Source organism: Geotrypetes seraphini, chromosome 6 (assembly GCF_902459505.1).
Source record: "Geotrypetes seraphini chromosome 6, aGeoSer1.1, whole genome shotgun sequence".
NCBI classification, from domain to species: domain Eukaryota; kingdom Metazoa; phylum Chordata; class Amphibia; order Gymnophiona; family Dermophiidae; genus Geotrypetes; species Geotrypetes seraphini.
Genome location: NC_047089.1, coordinates 170732356 through 170749769, shown reverse-complemented (window position 1 = coordinate 170749769; position 17414 = coordinate 170732356). Strand labels below are relative to the sequence as shown.

The following is a 17414-nucleotide window of genomic DNA, read 5'->3' as shown; positions in this document are numbered from 1 at the left end:
TCCCCTATGACAGACTCCGGAAGAGCGTTCCAGTTTTCTACCACTCTCTGGGTGAAGAAGAACTTCCTTATGTTTGTACGGAATCTATCCCCTTTCAATTTTAGAAAGTGCCCTTTCGTTCTCCCTACCTTGGAGAGGGTGAACAACCTGTCGTTATCTACCAGGTCTATTCCATTCAGTGCCTTGAATGTTTCGATCACGTCCCCTCGCAATCTCCTCTGTTCGAGGGAGAAGAGGCCAAGTTTCTCTAATCTTTCGCTGTACGGCAACTCCTCCAGTCCCTTAACCATCTTAGTCGCTCTTCTCTGGACCCTTTCAAGTAGTACCATGTCCTTCTTCATGTACGGTGACCAGTGCTGGATGCAGTACTCCAGGTGAGGGTGCACCATGGCCCGGTACAACGGCATGATAACCTTCTCCGATCTGTTCGTGATTGACATGGACTATGCACTGCGTTCCTCGGTACCTATCATTTAGGCACTGTTTATAGAATTGGGGCCTAAGTGACTCAGTATGGCTGATCTTTGTGCACTTTCACTCTTCTTTTTCCATGTTTTACCCTTCCTTAGTCATCTTACTCTTCGCTCGAGCATTCCCCTCTTCCAAGCAGTGGGAAGGTGTATGTATCGTTCATGGGATTGCGGTCTGCCTGTGCATGACCATCAGCTCTGCTAATCTCCTGCCCCAGAACAGGAAGTTGATGTCAGATGGGGTAGGGACTGGTCAACTGCAGATCCACAATTGCTCCATTATCTCCCAAGATCCCTGCACCTGAGGCAGACCAACCCCTGCCCCACCCTTGGTATGCCACTGCTCAGGCCTCAAGCAGGATATCTTCACTGCCTTAATCTTGCCCTCTGCCACACTGTGTCTGCTCAGCACTAGTTGGGGTGGGATGGGGATGAGATTGGGGTAGGGGGAGGTGAGGATTGTTGGTCAGCTGCTTTCTGCTCTCAGCCAAGCCAGGTGTGCTTCAGCCTCTTTGTCTACTCACTGGCAGCCAAAACCAACTTGCTAGCATTAAACAGACAAATCCATTTTTTAAACTTGGCTCTTTTTTTACATTGTTCTGTTTGGAGCTGTGCATATAGTACATACGCAGGAACTAACTGAAAGAACTAGAAGTAAGTCATTGACATGAGGCAGTATATGAAATAAGGAGTTAGTGCTGAAACAAGCCAGACATGCAAAGCTCAGGGCAATGAGTCTTATGTCACTAATATGAATATTTGTGTAAATTGAAAGGAAAACTGGGATTGATGTCAGTGTAGTGTACTTTTAATGTGGGGAAAATTGATTTGGTGTAAACCCATATTGGCAGGATCATGTACAGTGCTGACAGGCATAATGTTTGCCCCAAAATTTGTCAATAATGTGCTTTGGGTAAATTTGTTTGCAAATTGTCACTGGTCTTGTTTGAGTAATTAAGTAAGGGTAAATTCTAACACATGATTGGACTTTTCATATTTTAATCTGATCAGCTTACTGAAACAGATTTTATTGGGTTGCTGGACAAATGGACCAATTTGAACCACTGCTCAAAAGCCTGTCAGAAGTGTTTGCAAGGTGTTACAGATTTGACTGTATGCTTCTGTAACTTGTCTTTTTCCACTTTATCTGAATTGGTTACATTTTGGATTTATAACAGTTTAATGATGTCATTATTAACTTTCCCCTCCCCCTTCACCCTCAAACTCATGCTCATATCTGTAATTTGTCCACTTAATGTTCACATTTCCCCTTCCCCCATAATAATTTATTTTAACCTTTCCATTTTTAGCATTGTAAACCAGCCAGGTGCAAGTCGATGGTCGGTATATTACTATTTATTAAACTTGAATTTGAACTCATGCTGTAATTTTTCTGTTCTTTTATAGGTGTATGACAGGGTATCAGGTGAGACCGTACTGCCCATGTGTGAGAGGCTGGAGAGACTGATTGTACATTGTGGGTCCGTCACTGGGTACTTCTTTGCTGTCTTTGCTGTGGTCAACTTCCTCTTCCTTCTCTTTCTGCGATGGGTGACTCCAGATTCTGTCATTGACATTGCAGTTGATGCCACAGGTCCAAAAGGAGCTTGGACACGCCAACACATCTCAATGGGGGAAAAAAAGGGAAAAAGGACAGAAGCTTAATATATTTGATAATTTAAACAAAGAAGAAAGCAGCAATGTGGATGTATTTTATAGGTTTTATTAATTAGCAATTTTGAATTCTTCTTTTTTTTTTTTTTTTACCATGCTCTTGAATGGATTTCTTAATACACATATATTGGCAGCAGCTGGTATATGAACCTGTTTTATTTCTGAAAGGAGATTTTTAAAGAAAACTAAGGAGTCCCATTTGACCATTGAGATACTCACTGCAAAATCTGGCACATTTTCTACTGTTTACCTGTAACTAAAACTTAGCTGTGTCAGATTAATGTGGAAAAGCCCATACAGGGGACAGTTTCATAAGTGAATGCCTCCTTTTAGGTGTCTTAATGCTGTGCAGTAAGAACCTATTCTATAATGCCTTCTAGGTACCCAGATTCTATTATAGCAGGGGTGGGCAACTTGCGGCCTGCAGGTTGAATGCAGCCTGCTGTTGAATTTTATGCGGCTAAGAGACAATGGGAAGTATACACACAACACTTCGATACCAGAGTTTTGGTGATTTTAAATATTGCAGTTCACAATTATTATCAGAATTGCCACTATAGGAGTTTGTTTCCACTATTTCTAGTTAAATATTTGTCACAGAAGTGCTGTGGAGCTATGTGCATTTCCAAATTTGACAGTGCGTAATCTTGCGGCCTGCTAGGGATGCAGCCCTCGGTGTATAAAGGTTGTCCACCCCCTGTTATAAATTACTAACAACCCAGCAGTGTGCGCTTAATTGCGGTCTCGTAAATGCAGCAGGAGCATGCACAACTGATGATATTTTGTAAATTACGTGCATAAATGGCAGCCCTCCCTTACGTTTACGTGCTGTGCCACTTATGTGCATATTGCAGAATAGAACTTAAGTCTTCTGCTGCCACTCACATTACCTGCGAAAGTGTTAGTATTCTGTACATTTACAGTATGTGCTTCAGTGGCTTGTAGGTGCAGGTGCCCAGTTGTAGAATTGTCTTTGTGCTAGCATAGTCATTTTTTGGAACTATTTAAACGGAAAGATTTAAGGAATTGTGGCACAAAAATGTTTGGTATGAACCAGAGAGTATTCTCTATCTGATATATATTAGGGGGGAAAAATCCAAGCATATCCTCTGTCTCAGTGGTTTTCAGCTGTGGCTTGCCCAAGTTCGCTTCATGTGCTCAAAAAATGAGGAGAGCATGGCCTAGTGGTTACTGCGGTGGGCTATCGATTGGGAAACCAGAATTCAGATCCCACTTTTACCACTGATGTGTCTTTTCACCTTATGAAAAATCTCTTCATCCCCCATTGCCTCATATTCATATAGATTGTAAGCTGTGTGGGATAGGATTTTATTGTACCCCAACATTAACATGAATTCTGGTGAGCTAAAATTGGAAATAGTTCAGAAATCCAAAAACATTCTGGCCCTTAGCCCTATTTCCTTTGCCTTCTTCAGCTCCTGCCCCCCCCCCCCCCAATAAAAATAAAAGTGGTTTACAGGGCACCTACAGTCAATTTGACACATAGGGCTTGATTCACTAAGCAAACTGATCGTGTACCGATCGGTTTGCGAGTCCTTTGTGACCCGATTCACTAACCTCTCCTCCAATCCAATCCAGATCTGTGCATGCAAATGAGGGGAATTTGCATGCAAAGCAGGAAAGACACGATTCACTAAACTTATCCACTGGCTGGCCGATCAAAAAATTAGCGACTGGTGAAGACCAGTCGCTTGTGCTAAAACCCCTGATTCTCCTGCTCTGGCCGCCCTGCTCTCTGCTGTCTGCCCTGATTCTCCTGCGTGCCGCACTGTTCACTTCTCTCAGCCCCGAATCTCTCCTGCCGCCCCAACTCTCCTGCCCTTCACCGCAGTGCAAACCCGTGGTTTTAACCCACAGGCTTAAAGCGGGTTAAAACCACGGGCTTGCAAAAAAAAAAAAAAAAAAGCAAAAGTTTCCTACTGAGAGCTTGCGCAGACCATTTACAGGCAAGGTAGATGGTCTGCGCATGCTCAAGGATCGTTCTCTAGCGATCCACGTGGTGGGTGGGGACATGCCAATGATCATCCCCATTTGCATGCAGGCCTTTTGTGAATTCGTCGGCCTGCATGCAATCGGGAATGGATTGGACACAGAAAGTAGGTTAGTGAATCTAGCCCATAGGGGCTGATTCTTGTTAGGCCACTGAAAGTTAGGCAGCGGTACGCATCCTACCACCACCTAACTTAATTGTTTTAATTGGTGATAAACAATGCAGTATTTGACTGTCATTTAAATCCAATTAAAAGGTTGTTTGTTTGTTTTTTTTAAAAATGCTGCTGCTAAACAACCTCCCCGAACAGTGCCTATCTCCCTGGGAGCTAGCCACGCATAGTGATGCTGGAGCTGGGAGAGGGTGTGGTTAGGGGTAGGCCTGGACTTTGACATCAGTATGCGCCGCTGCCGTGTTTCTGACATGATCCTAGGCACTGAAAATATAGGCCTGGCCTACATTTCCAGTGCCTACAGTCCTGTCATGCCACAGTTCGGGAAGTGGCGCCTGTAAGTGATTGACATTTGGCAAGTGCCCGTTTTGTAAGCGCCTGCCATGGCAGGTGCTGCTTCCAGAATCAGCCCCATTGTTCCACTGATCATTATAGCAACTCTGATATCAAAAGAATGAATTTTGATACTCGGAAACCATTACAACAGAACCCAGACAAGGGGCTTTGCACAATAAAGTATTTCTCCATGATCCAAGAATGGGGACAAGCCTTTTTGAATGGTAAAGCATCTTTGGCCCTGATTTCCTATTGGCATTTTCCTATTACTTTTTTTGTTCTTTATAGGCTACACCTTGAGTAAATGATGCCAGTGGTGAAGGTGTTTAAGGGGAAGGAGTGAGGCAATGGATAGGGTGATCTAATACATCACAGGTGATTTTCTTTGTTTAAATTATGTTTATGTCATACGACAGCCAAAGATACAGCAGTATTCACAATAGGGGACCTAGCCATTGGCTGTCCTACGTAACTTGCCATGGAATTATGCAACAGAATGCTTTGTCTGGAATTAAATTTTGTATATTCTGGATCCTTCAGCAGACTTTTTTTCCATTGCAGTGTGGGAATAGGTGGACCAAAACTCCATACACTCCTATTCAAAGAATCTTTGAATAGGAGTGTATGGAGCTTCTACTGAACTTGAAGTTTGACTGTTCCCCAGTGAAAAAGACAGACATTCACAAGCTCTGAACGGAGAACCTACAGTTCTTCCAGCACTTAATTTTTTGGGGGGTTCCTGCCACATTTTTTCACTGATTTAAAGAAGCCCCACCGCTAGGAGATTGTGAACTCTAATCTCCATCTCTGCTCATTGGTATAAGTACAGGTTTGCACACAAGAAACTTTTTTTACATATGGAAGCAATCCTCCAGAAAATGAACAAATGTTTTTCATTATTTTAAGCTGCTGCACTTTTGGGGGAATGTAAAATGATTATGCAGCTATACTTCATTTTTACTTTTGTAATTCAGTATGCATGCCAAATATTGCCAACAGTGATGACTGAGACAATGAGATAACAAGATAAACTTGCCAAGATATATTTCTTTTAAAAAAAGTACTTATGGAACCCTATTTTTCTACAACAGATGTTTCAAACAAAGCTGAATTTTGATTGTACTGTACATCTCTCATTACTATAGTGTTTGCTTTGCTTCTGTACCTCAGATATTGCACTGCTCAAACTTGCCTTAAATTGTCCTTGGATTCTAATTGCTAAAGTCTTTCAAGCCTATAATCTCTAATATGAATGCGGTAACTTGGTAAGACGTCTGGTTATGCAATGTGTACAGATGCATAGGACATTTAGGGCTAGTTTTACTAAATGGTGTTACCACATAATAACATGTATTAAAGCACACACAAGTCTTTTATGCAGTGAGATCTGTTTCCTAATGTGCATTATCAGGGTTAGTAGATGCTAATGGAATATCACACATTGATAAATCTAGCCCTTACTGTAGTTTTCAAGTTTGTGTTTAGCAGAAGCAAAGTCCCTGATAAGTGACATTGCACTTATAATCCAGGCAAAGAAAAAATCAATTAAAAAAAATGTTACTTTAAACTACCGTATTTGCCGGCGTATAAGACTGGGCGTATAAGACGACCCCCCAACTTCTAGTTAAAATATAGAGTTTTGTTATATACTCGCCGTATAAGACTACCCCTTCTTCCGCACACCTTCTCTACCGCCCCGGGTGCAGCACAGCCGGCCAGGTCCCCTTACTTTTGTGGCACTTCCCCGACCGACCGACAACAGCCCCGGTCCGACAAACCTCCCTGCCCTTAACCGCGAATCTAAATTACCTTCTTACAGCTGCTGTAAGAAGGTAATTTAGATTCGCGGCTACAGGGCAGGGAGGATTGTCGGACCCGGGCTGTTATCGGTCGGTCGGGGAAGTGCCACAAAAGTAAGGGAACCTGGCCGGCTGTGCTGCAACCGGGGCGGGGCGGCCGCCCCTCTCTCTTGGTACCGCGAGGCTACTCTCCTTCTCCTTATCTGCCCTGCCTGCAGCACAGAGCCGAACGGAAGTCTTCCCGACGTCAGCGCTGACGTCGGAGGGAGGGAGGGCTTTGTTTAAGCTTTGTTTAAGCCCTCCCTCCCCTCCGACGTCAGCGCTGACGTCGGGAAGACTTCCGTTCGGCTCTGTGCTGCAAGCAGAGAAGGTAGGGAGAAGAAGAGCCGCGTACATCCAGAAGACTGAGCATCCAGCCCCGCAGGAGTCCCGCGACCCTCGGAGGCGTCCCCATGGGATCCCCGCGACCCTAGGGGGCGTCCCCACGGGATCCCCGCGACCCTAGGGGCGTCCCCGTGCAGCTCTCTAATGTAAAGTAAGGGCATGTAAACAGTACCCGGCGTATAAGACGACCCCCGACTTTGGGGAGGATTTTAAGGTACTGAAAAGTCGTCTTATACACCGGCAAATACGGTAGTTTTTAAAGTATATAGCTACAGTTTGGTTGTAAGGATATCTGCAGTGAATATTGTTCACATTCATTTGCACATATCTGTCTTAAAAAGCTGGTTAAGTTACATCTTGCATTAGCCTGAAACATGGAGCTGGGTACCTTGAGAACCAAAAAGAAATAAACCCTGTAGTAAAACATTGACAGCTTAGCTTATTAACCCTTTAAATGGCAGATGGTGAAATGTCTGCTTTAGGTAACTTCATGTTGAACGAGAGCAACAGTGCTGAGATAACAGGCATTTGGAAATGCAGATCTCCCATAAAAGCCAGAAACACATATTGCTTCTGAACAACAGTGCCAAATAAAGGGTTAAATACTAATGTTGTGAGAAATAAAGATATTTAAATCATAGTCATAAATATAACATTATGGGGTGTGATACTCAAAGGATTTATGCTCCTAACATTGGTGGGCTTTTACAAAGCTGTGCTGTCAAGCAGCACCTGCTAAATGAATGGACCTCTGAAAATTTACTAGGGCTGAGTGCACAACTTCATATCCAAAATTATTTATTTCCTAAATTTAGGCGCATACAAAGTGGGCAGAAAAAAGAACAGATTTGGGGTAGATAAATAGTAGGATTTTGGGCACTGATTTTCTGTTCTAGGCTCCTAAACCTAAACATATGAATGGCAGGCCTAAATTTATAAGCATAACTTTTAAGTTTGTAAATTAAGATCAATTTTCAGCCAAAAACTTAAGCTCATAAGTTTGATTGAAAGTAAGGAACAAATTTAGGCACAGAACAGGTTACAAAAAAAGACATACAAAATCAATTAAAACAAATGCAGTAAAAATCAAACATCCAAAAAACAAGTAAAAACAGCTAATTAGATTTCTTATAATTTTTAGGGCTCCTTTTACAAAGCCGTGCTAGGGGCTTAACGCGCGAAATAGCGCGCGCTAGCTGCTACCACTTCCTTTTGAGCAGGCGGTAGATTTTCTGCTAGCACGCGCTAATTCGGTGCATGCATTAAAACCGTTAGCACGGCTTTGTAAAAGGAGTCCTTAGTTAAACAGTAACATTTTAACAGCTTTCCTGAATCAAAGTAGCTCATCAATCGATCTTCAAAAAGAAGGGATTTTATTCCAAGAGAAAAAAAAATAGAATAAGACTATGCATAGGAACATTAGTGCTGCCCGATTCAGGAAAAAATATATCGATTCGATTCAGCCTATTGAATTGATTTTTCGATGTGATTTTCCTGCCCAATTGGGTGTTTTTTCCAAACATCCTGGTGGGTTTATTTTATAGCCTCTTCATCCCCTTTGCCCTCACACTGGTGCTGTGGTGTAAACAAAATAAACAAACAAAAAAATACTTTTTCTCTCTCTGTTAAATCCTAGCTCACGCTCGCAGTCTAATACCTGTTAGGATACAAATTTCAAATCTGACACATTGTAATCACAAACAGAAAATAAAATTATTTTTCTACTTTTTGTTGTCTGGTAACCTTGATAGGCGGTATATAAAAACCTAATAAACTTGAAACTTGGTCATTTTTCAAATCATGTTGGTCCCAGGCTCTGCAACAAATGTCTTCTGATAACTTGCTTGCCAGGGTCTCTTGCCCATTTGTTGTTTTCTTCTTTCTCCGTGGTAACCATTCATCTTCCATTTCTGTCCTCCCCTTCCCTTCCCTGGAGGTCTGGCATCTTTCCTTTTTTCCATCTCTATTCCCATAGCTGTAGCGATGAACCCCCATCATCCCTAGATCCACCATCTCTCCTTTTCTCAACTACCGTTTCATCCAGCATCTCTCCCTTTCTCTTTCTAACTACCCTCCTATCCAGTGTCTGTATCCCCCCACACCATCCCTTGTGTCCAACTTCTCTCCATTTCTGTTCCTTCCCTCCCTAAATCCCATTGTCCACCATCTCTCTCCCTCTTCTGTTTTTAGATCCATTATTTCTTCTATACCTCCCTCCTCCATCATTCATCTTCCCACCTCCACCAAGTTCACCTCTCCCATCCATCTTCTCCTCATCTCTCCCTCTCCAGTCCACCAACTCCTCCGAGTCCATCTCTTCCTCTCCCCCAAGTCCATCTACCATCTCCCCCATCTACCTTTATTTTGATGTTATAACATGTTGCCGGTAGCGGTAGTTATTTAGCGATACACTCCTGCCACCACTCCTTGCGTCTTCTCTTCATTGTGGCCCGCCATCAGTGAAAACTTCCTGTTTCCGCTTGGACGGTCGAATGGAGAGAAGACGCCCAGAGTAGCGGCAGGGTAGTGAATTGTATTCACTATCGCCGCTTTTGCCTGGCCAGGGAGGAGAGGAGAAAGGAGAGAGCCTTGCTGCCGCTGATCTGCACACAGAGACCTGTTCCAGTTTTCCCTCTGCCACCAGAGTCCTTGATTCGATGTAACTTCCGGTTTTGCAAAACCAGAAGTTACATCAGAAGCAAGGACTCCGATGGCAGAAGGAAAGCCCGAACAGGTCTCTAGGAAGGGGGCTGACAAATCGGTAAGTTTGATTTTTTTTTCAAAAACAAATCGATTTGAATCGATTCACCCGAAGTGAATCGATGAATCTATTCAAATCGTGAATCGGGCAGCACTAATGCACATTAGGTGCAGTGATTCAGCTGGAGGACTATGACAAAGTCTTTCTACATGTGAATGCAAAGGATGACTAGGCACATAAGTCAAAACCTTACTTTAAAAAATATCCAGGAGCAACCGCATGAAAAATCTTAAAAACAAGAACCAATACCTTAAAAAGATGTTTCTCAACAGGCAACTAATAATATGGTGTAATATGATCATGTGGCCTTGAATTAGTCAAAAGTTGTGCAGTGTCATTTTGTGCCAGCCTTAAAACAAAGTATTACAGTAGTCAACCTGTGATATAATGTAGGCTTAAAGCAATTTTGTTAGATAGCCTGGGTAAAATAGGAGGAATTTCATCAGCCGTAAGCCTGAAGTCATTATGCCATTGTATAGATCCATGGTGAGGCCCCACCTGGAATACTGTGTGCAATTCTGGAGGCCGCATTACCGTAAGGATGTGCTGAGACTGGAGTCGGTCCAGAGAATGGCCACCCGGATGGTCTCGGGACTCAAGGATCTCCTGTACGAGGAACAGCTGGATAAGTTGCAGCTGTACTCACTCGAGGAACGCAGAGAGAGGGGTGACATGATCAAGACATTCAAGTATCTCACAGGCCGCATCGAGGTGGAAGAAGATATCTTCTTTTTCAAGGGTCCCGCGACAAGGGGGCATCCGTGGAAAATCAGGGGCGGGAAACTGCACGGGGACACCAGGAAATTCTTTTTCACTGAAAGGGTGGTTGATCGCTGGAATAGTCTTCCACTTCAGGTTATTGAGGCCAGCAACATGCCTGATTTTAAGGCCAAATGGGATAGACACGTGAGATCTATTCACATAGAAAGGTAGGAGAGGGTCATTGGGGTGGGCAGACTAGATGGGCTGTGGTCCTTATCTGCCGTCTATTTCTATGTTTCTATGAATCCTAGGCACTGACACAAAACAAGTAAAACAAGAACTAATCACCCATGAAAAATGACTTTCAAAAGTCAGGCTAGCATCTAGCTCTACTAAACTATGACTTGATCTTTTACCGTTATGATCACTCCATCCCAAGACAAGCTAGGATGAGGATTAGTACAACTGTCTTTATGAATCCTCAAAAGGATTCAACTGTAACCTGTTAAAACTATCCAACTCGAGCAATATGTCAATTCTCCAATTGACTATGAGGAGCAGAATCCAATGGAATGTACAACTGTATATTGTCAGTGAAAATATGAACATGAATCCCATGATTCAATGCTCTATCAACAGATTTCACGTAAAGACTTAAACATAGGGGAGACTAAAAACTAAAGGTGAAAAAAGAGCACTTTGAGATATTCCAGATAGCAGAGGTTTGTTTTTTGAAATATCAAATCCCAACAAAACACATTGATATCTATTATCCAAAAATGATCTAAACCCGACAAAGCAGCATCCCTTATTTCAAGCTGAGACAATCTGTTCAGTGAAATAGAATGAGCAATAATATCAACATAAGAACAGCCATACTGGATCAGACTAGGGGTTCATCTAGCCCAGTGCCCTGTTTCCAACAATAGCCAGTCCAATTCACAGTACCTAATAGAAACCCGCATAGCAGCAACGTTCCTTCCATGCTACTGATCCAGGGCAAGCAGTAGCTTCCTCCATGTCTTTCTCAATAGTAGACTATAGACTTTTCCTTCAGGAAGTTGTCCAAAGCTTTCTTAAACCTAGCTACGCTAACTGCTGTAACTACTTTCTCTGGCAATGAGTTCCAGAGCTTAACTATTCTTTGAGCAAAAAAAAATATTTTCTCCTATTTATTTTAAAAGTATTCCCATGTAATTTCATTGAGTATCCCTTGGTCTTTGTACTTTTGGAAAGGGTGGAAAAAATCAATTCACTCTTTCCCATGCTGCACCACCTAGGATTTAGGAACTTCAATCATATCCAATACCAGGAGAACACCCATACCTTTATCCAAATAATTCCAGCAATTATCTACAGTATCTTATAATAGTCTCATTACTCTAAAATTTCCTGAAACCAGACTGATAAATCCTGCTCATCAACAGACTTCTGCAACTGAACTACCTTCTCTAATACTTTTGGCAAAAAAGGTAAATTTTAAAGATTTATAATTTTCTGGTTTAGTGGAGTCAAGTGTGGGTTTAAACAAATAAGACAAACAGCTGCTGTTTTCCATAATCATGGGACTATATCATGTTTTTAAAATTATTTATTTATTTTAGTATTTATACACTGCCTAAGAGGTTTACATTCAGGTACTCCAGTATTTCTCCCTATCTGTCCCGGTGGGCTCACAATCTGACTAATGTATATAACCAATGGTAGGAACATTTGAACTCCTAAATTATCATCAACAATCTTCAGCAAATTAGAAGTACAAGGATCAGAAAAAAAGGGAGAGGATGACTAGAATAGAGGCGTCAAAGTCCCTCCTCGAGGGCCACAATCCAGTCAGGTTTTCCCCAATGAATATGCATGAGATTTATTAGCATGCACTGCTTTCATTGTATGCTAATACATCTCATGCATATTCATTGGGGAAATCCTGAAAATCCGACTGGATTATGGCCCTCGAGGAGGGACTTTGACACCCGTGGACTAGAATCAACCAAATTACAAAGTTCTGACAAACATTTTAAAATTCAGTTATAGTTATAACAGCTACCTCTTAATTTGAAGCAACAGATGATTGAGCATCACTTTGTTCTCTAAATCTGAACAAGTTCTCTCACTTTTTTTCAAGGAAAATAAGAGAAAATATTTTGCTATCTAGAGGGTAGCAAAATAAAAGTAGCAAAATAATAACCACTCCTAGTGGTTATTAACAACATTCTAGTGAATGCAAAATATACCTTGACCTATTAGGTGATAATTGTAACAGTTGAGAAAAATAGGCCACCTTATCCTCAAGAATCATAAGTTTATAATCATGTGCTTCTTTCTTCCATACACTTTTATTATCAGAAGTCTTAGCTTTACCCCAAATTCTTTCAGCCTCCAACAGCCCTTTTTTAAAACTTGAAGCTGATCGTTAAAAACTACAGCAAGGAAGATTTCAAAGAGACTTTAATTACTGTTTTAGAAGCCAAACTCTCATATAAGATTTGTACTTCTAGATTACAATTTTCCAACTTTCTCATCAAGTGTCTGGATTACTAAATCCAAATTTAGGAAGGACCAAGAGCAAAAGCAGTAGGGTCTACAGTGTTAAGGATTCCAGTCTGTTAACTGAGTATTCACCTAGAGAATGAGCCAATCCATTTGACATTGGGTGTTCAAAGAGAATTTAAAAAATGAGCAGACCATGACACTGATTTATCTCATTCCTCCTCTGGAAGAATTAAAAAACAAACCAACCAATTTTCACAGTATTCTGGCTCAGGGTAAGAACTTATTAATGAGAATAATCGAGAACTTGGAAGACTTGAATAAATTTAAATTAAGACATCTCCAACAAAGATTTGTTCATTTGGTTTTTGAAAAAGGGTCTGGGATATACTGAATTTGTATCACCTCCTCTGCAAAAAATTTTATTGACTCAAATGGGTACAAATTCTGCTCCATTAGATGTGTACAATACTGGAGTTTTTGGAGAAATAGATTTCAGGTAAAACTACTTTGTTAGTTTTGTTTGGTTTTCTCCAGGATAGAGTCAATATTAAGACTCTCCCCCCACCCCCTTTACAATGCCGCAATAGTGGCAGCTGCTGCAGTAATCACTCCGATATCCATATGGAATTAATGGACGTCAGAGTGTTTGCCGTGCGGCTTTGTAAAAGAAGCCCTTTATTATTGTGCTGGTGATAATTAATTTCCTTGGAGGAAAAGTTCAAACTTTTATTAGATGTTTCTACGTGGATGCAGTCTAGGAGGAAAAAATTTATTGAATTAAGATAGGCTTTTTGTCTCTCTCAGGGCAACCTTCCCAATTGAAATTTCCTTGTAAATGTATACTTTACCATGTGAAATATTCGTTATATTTTTATTTTCTATCAATCATCACAACAGACATTTTTTTCTAGAAGGAAAATATATATATTTAAGCCTATTATGCTTCTATATTATTTCTGGATTAGTGCTGTCTGATTCAGCCAAAAAGAATGCTTAAAAAATTAATTTTTAATTCAATTTAGTTCTGTTCATTAAGGCTACTGTCAATAAATAGAAAAAAAAAAGTCATTTTCTACCTTTGTTATAATTGTGTTGGTCTCTGTTTTTTTGCTTTCTTCTGTCATCTCAACTTTTTTACTAGGGTCTTCCTGGTCTGTTTGGCATTAGTCCATATCTATTATTCAACTCCTCCCTGTGTCCCTGCCCTTATCTTCCTGCCATGTTGAGCATCTCCCCTCTCTGTACCCTTATTCGTGCCCTGTTCAACAGCATCCCTCTTTGAATCTACCCCCCTCCTCATGTCCAGCACTGCATCTCTATGTCCCTTTCCCTCCTCGTGTCAGCTTCACTTATTGCTTCTTCCCTCCCCCTTGTCAAGCATCACCCTTTCTTCTCTGTTGTCCTCCCCACCCACCCAGTGTCTGTCCTCTTTCTCTCCTCCTTTCATCTACTGTCTTCTCTCTCCATTGGTAAACTGCTCTCGTTCTCTTCTCTTCAATCCAGCATCTGACCCCTTTCCATCCAGTCTCTGCCTTTTCTCTCTCCAGTCCCCTCCTTTTCTATCCAACTTCCATCCCCCAAGCCAGCATCTATCTCCACTCTGTTCTTCCCTCCTGCCTTGATACCCATGCTGCTGCTGTTACTTCTCGAGTAGCAGCAGTAGCAGTGATGGGCAAAAAAGCTACTCACTGCAGAACTAGAGTCAGCATTTGCACAGGCTGCTGGTTCTACCCCGGAACAAAGTGATGTCCAAAGGGCCAGGACTGGCAGCCTGTGCAAATGCTGTCTTGGGCTGGTAGTGAATAGCTTCTTTAGCTGCCACCGCTGCTGCTATAGAGAAGCAGTATCAACTGCAGTTGCTTGAGTGACAGCAGGAGCGAAGTAGGTAAAGTTACGATTTTTCCCCAAATGAAATGATTCAAATCAATTTGACCAAAATAATTCAGCAAATAAATTCAAATTGGGAATCAGCACTATTCTGGACATTAAAGATAAGTTTATTACAATTTCCTGTTTATATTCTTAACTACCATCTTTCCTTGTTCTGTGATTCTTGATTCTTCTCCCCTTCCTTTTTTGTGAATGATCGATTTATACAATTTCTTCCCTGGGTTTGGATGTAGTTTATTCCCGTATAAAACTCTGGTGAGACCTCATTTAGAATATGGTGTACAATCCTGGAGACTGCACCTTCAAAAAGATATAAACAGGATGGAGTCAGTCCAGAGGAAGACGACTGAAATGGTTGGTGGTCTTCATCATAAGGTATAAGGGGACAGACTTAAAGATCTCAATATGTGTGCTTTAGAGGAAAGGCGGAAGAGGGGAGATATGATAGAACCATTTAAATCAAAAACAGATGTAAAAAAATGTCACTCGCCAGCAGTAGACTAAGGGGCTCATAATAACAAAAAAATTTTAAAAAGTCTAAAAAGTGGCCTAAATAGGTACTTGGATAATCAAAAATCCTGATCATCCAAGTACCCATAACCAAAGCTGGTTTTAGACGTATCTAAAACCAGCTTAGGCCTTTCCCCTGCCTCTAAACGCAGAGCGAAAAGAGGCATTTTTAGAGGAGAGGAAAGGGCGTGAGGTGGGCAATAAAAGATAACTTTTCAACTTTTCCCGCACTGTGTAGAAAGAAAGCTGTTCTAATTGTGCAGAAACCCTGAGGCAGCAATACAAAAACTTATACTGCAAAATGCTGGTTGCATTGGTGACGAATGAAGTGGCTATTGTCATTTATATCAGAAAAGGAGGCGGAGGCACAAGAGAATGCACTGTGAGATAAACTGAGAGTATATGCTGTACTGCTAGAAACAATACCATGCTCCAGATAAATACAATATAGTTTGGACTTCCTTTATCAATTTTTCTCGTATGTTGAGTGTCACAAAATCTAGCAAAGAAAAGGAAACTGACTTTGCAGTAGGTGGACACAAACAATTTGTAAACAGAATTTTGCTATAGAATTCTGGATATAACATACAAGAGAAAAGAAGAAATAAAAAGGTTAAAGAGAAAATTAAAAGGAAAATAATTATTTAGTAGAATAGATAGGATGGTGGTTTCTGCTGATGATTACAATCAGGAGCAAGAACTGAGATCATACATAAGACACCAGATGATGCATGTGCTCTAGATCTGAGGCTTTTTTGGGAAGGGGTAAAATGTGGACCTTTCAGATCTAAAACTGTACGTCCTTAAAAAATCTGAGGTCCGTACATTGACAAGTCCGCCTTTTAGCTTATTCCACCACTTTCCCTGCATGCTCAGCTCAGGCCCCTGTCTCCGCCTTCCCTAATGGCTAAGGAGGGAGGAGGCACACCGTGGCTTTTGCTAATTAGGCCGATCGTCCCTTCCTCCAGATCTCTCCATCCGCACTGATTCCGAGAGCCCCCGCGATATGACACTGGATGGCAAATAGCTGGGTTTTGGGGGGGGGGGGGGGGGGGTGGTGGTAAAAAATGTGTGCATAGGTCTGCAGTGCATCTGACCTCATGGATCTGAACTGCACATCCTTAAAAATCAGGTCCCCGCCACATTTAGGGCGTTTTACAAAGCTGCGTGGCAACAGTTCCGAAGTCCTTTAAATCTCTATGGGCTTCGGGACCGTTACCTTACTGCAGCCGCTAGTACGGCTTTCTAAAACAGGCCCTTAGTCTCAGCATAGGTTAGAATCCATCAGAGCTAAATTATCATAGTTGTCTGTCAGAGCCAGAGACTACAAGTGACATGGACTTCAGATTTTTAAGGACATGTGGTTTTAGAACTGTAAGGTCCGCATTTTACCCCTTCCCGGCTTTTTTCCACCAAAATATAGGAGGTTAATTATGATATTAGAAGCGTTTCAATATTAAAAAAAGATGCTAAAATGGTATTTTGATTTTGTGCCACTGTTATTCAGTGGATAATGAAAGTGTTTTTTAGTAAGTCTAAATAGTTTAACCCACTGTTTGTGAACTGAATATAGTTTGCTGATTGCAAAATAATTTCTACTTTTTTTTGAAGTCATAAATATGGTAACCCTAGCACAAACATAAAAGGGACCTACAAGCCTTACATAGGAACGTTACAGCAGACTCTGTTTTTACAAAAAGCTCAACTTTATACTTTTCAATGCCTGTTTATATATAAGAGAGAAAGATAAAGCCAATTAAATCAATGCAAAAAAACCCCCCAAAAACCAAACCAAGACTATCCGGTGGTCTTTACTTTCTTGAAACGTTTACATCCAGCAACTCCAGTTTTCTTTGCTACACTTCTGAAATAGCCAACAGCATTTGTCTTGTTCAGAAGCCAATTCAATCAACGCAAAGTTCTGAAAAACACACAAACTAGGCGGCGACGCCAGAGTGAGGCTTGAACTAAGCTAGGTTAAAGCACCAGAATGAGGCTTGAAATACACTGAGAAATGCTATTGGAGCACCCAACTGAAGTTTGGCAGCGAGCGAGAACACCAGACTGAGGCTTGGAACGCTCAGTGGTTAAATAAGTAAATACCGTCCCAAAAAAAACTGCACGCACTAAAGAAAGTAAACCCCCAAAACCTGTAACTGCAAAACTATTCTCGTAGCCGCTCTTCAGAACCCGGAAAACCCGCCTAACTGGC

At 41.5% G+C, this 17414-nt stretch overlaps 1 protein-coding gene and 1 long non-coding RNA gene across 7 annotated transcripts in view; one reads left to right on the top strand and one right to left on the bottom strand.

Moving 5' to 3' along the window:
• PIGA (phosphatidylinositol glycan anchor biosynthesis class A) overlaps positions 1-3782 on the top strand; it is an 89558-nt gene extending 85776 nt beyond the window's left edge. For all 6 annotated transcript variants that reach the window (XM_033947969.1, XM_033947966.1, XM_033947968.1 and 3 more), the window contains one exon: positions 1878-3782. In XM_033947969.1, the coding sequence (XP_033803860.1) occupies positions 1878-2135 (258 nt within the window). In that variant the 3' untranslated portion in view covers positions 2136-3782. The remainder of the gene's footprint in view (positions 1-1877) is intronic.
• LOC117362123 lies at positions 1452-17294 on the bottom strand. Its single transcript, XR_004539807.1, has 3 exons — positions 17018-17294; positions 14833-14992; positions 1452-2095 (listed from the first exon to the last, which is right to left on the bottom strand). It is a non-coding gene; the product is annotated as an uncharacterized LOC117362123 (long non-coding RNA).
• Positions 17295-17414: the final 120 nt, after the last annotated feature.